This window comes from Moschus berezovskii, chromosome 27 (genome assembly GCF_049115385.1).
Source record: "Moschus berezovskii isolate FMDL1 chromosome 27, NW_MosBer_1.0, whole genome shotgun sequence".
In the NCBI taxonomy this organism is placed as follows: Eukaryota; Metazoa; Chordata; class Mammalia; order Artiodactyla; family Moschidae; genus Moschus; species Moschus berezovskii.
Genome location: NC_142486.1, coordinates 27,045,127 through 27,046,836, shown reverse-complemented (window position 1 = coordinate 27,046,836; position 1,710 = coordinate 27,045,127). Strand labels below are relative to the sequence as shown.

General features: G+C 46.4%; 1 protein-coding gene across 1 annotated transcript; it reads right to left on the bottom strand.

The window, feature by feature from the left end:
• Positions 1-258: 258 nt before the first annotated feature.
• On the bottom strand, positions 259-728 carry LOC148773679 (26S proteasome complex subunit SEM1). Its single transcript, XM_088832958.1, has one exon. The coding sequence runs from the start codon at positions 619-621 to the stop codon at positions 409-411; it is 213 nt and encodes a 70-aa protein (XP_088689084.1). The 5' UTR covers positions 622-728; the 3' UTR covers positions 259-408.
• Between the last annotated feature and the right edge of the window lie 982 nt (positions 729-1,710).

Here is a 1,710-nt window from a genome sequence, read left to right as displayed (position 1 = left end):
TCACCAGGTTCATGCGGTGTCTTGTGTCGTTAGATCTCAGTGCTTGGCACAGAGTCGAGGCTCATCAAAGGACTGATGAGCTGAATGTCAAAACATTAAACTGAGTCTTTTGAGTTGAAGAGGCAAACCTCACATACCGACTCCACTCTAAGTTTCTTTTACTTTTCTCTGTTTGAGCGTGGCCACCCTTAGTTCCTGCTCCTTTCTATCCTGGGCTCTTGCCTAAGTTCGTTTTTATTTATTTATTTATTTTTTAGATCAAAACATTTATTTTTGTGTGTTACAAAAACAAAAATAAATCAAAGCAGGTAATGAAATGAACATTTTTAAGTATCCCATCCTGGGTTCTCTGTTCTAGAATTTAGTAAACAGTTCAGGTTTAGGTTGCTTCAACACTTCTTCTGGATGCTATGAGGTCTCCATCTTATAACCATGCTTCTCTAATTCAGCTCTTAACTGATTGGAGAAGTCATCCTCTACATTGTCATCATCCCAATTATCCTCCCAGACATGTGCATCTTCATCTTCATCTAAACCAGCCCAGTCTTCCGCAGGGAACTCCTCGAACTCGTCGTCCTCCTCCAGGAGACCCAAGTCTACCGGCTGTTTTTTCTCTGACATCGTGACCCCAGGAGCCCCAAAGCTCTCAGGCCAGTAAGAAAGTTCGAACCCTCGTTCTTCCGCACCGCAGTCGCCTCCGCCGTTGCCGCGGCCGCCTCTATGCTGACTCTACCCCTAAGTTCGTTTTTAGATCTCTGTGAGCTTACTGGTCAATGAACCCCATTTTGGTAGTCATGGCTCTTGGGAGTCCCTGTTGTTCGGTCCCTCAGTTGTGTCCGACTCTGTGACCCCATGGATTGCAGCACACCAGGCTTCCCTGTCCTTCACTATTTCTGCAGAGTTTGCCCAAACTCATGTCGGTGATGCCATCCAACCATCTCATCCTCGGTTGCCCCCTTCTTCTCTTGCCCTCAATCTTTCCCAGAATCAGGGTCTTTTCCAATGAGTTGGCTCTTTGAATCAGGTAGCCAAATTACTGGATCTTCAGCTTCAGCCTCAGTCCTTCCAGTGAATATTCAGGATTGATTTCCTTTTATGATGGACAGGTTGGATCTCCGTGCAGTCCAAGGGACTCTCGAGAGTCTTCTCCACACGATAGTTCAGTTCAGTTCAGTCGCTCAGTCGTGTCCGACTCTTTGCGACCCCATGAATCACAGCATGCCAGGTCTCCCTGTCCATCACCAACTCCCGGAGTTCACTCAAACTCATGTCCATCAAGTCGGTGATGCCATCCATCCATCTCATTCTCTGTCATCCCCTTCTCCTCCTGCCCCCAATCCCTCCTAGCATCAGACTCTTTTCCAGTGAGTCAACTCATTGCATGAGGTGGCCAAAGGATTGGAGTTTCAGCTTTAGCATCAGTCCTTCCAATGAACACCCAGGATTGATCTCTAGAATGGACTGGTTGGATCTCCTTGCAGTACAAGGGACTCTCAAGAGTCTTCTCCTGTACCACAGTTCAAAAGCATCAAATCTTCAGCGATCAGCTTTCTTGACAGTCCAACTCTCACATCCATACATGACCACGGGAAAAACCATAGCCTTGACTAGACGGACCTTGGTTGCCAAAGTAATGTCTCTGCTTTTTAATATGCTATCTAGGTTGGTCATAACTTTCCTTCCAAGGAGTTAGAAACCATAGTTCAGTTC

Excerpts from the sequence above, each read along its gene's own strand:
- LOC148773679 (XM_088832958.1), bottom strand. The coding sequence starts at position 621 with ATGTCAGAGAAAAAACAGCCGGTAGACTTGGGTCTCCTGGAGGAGGAC.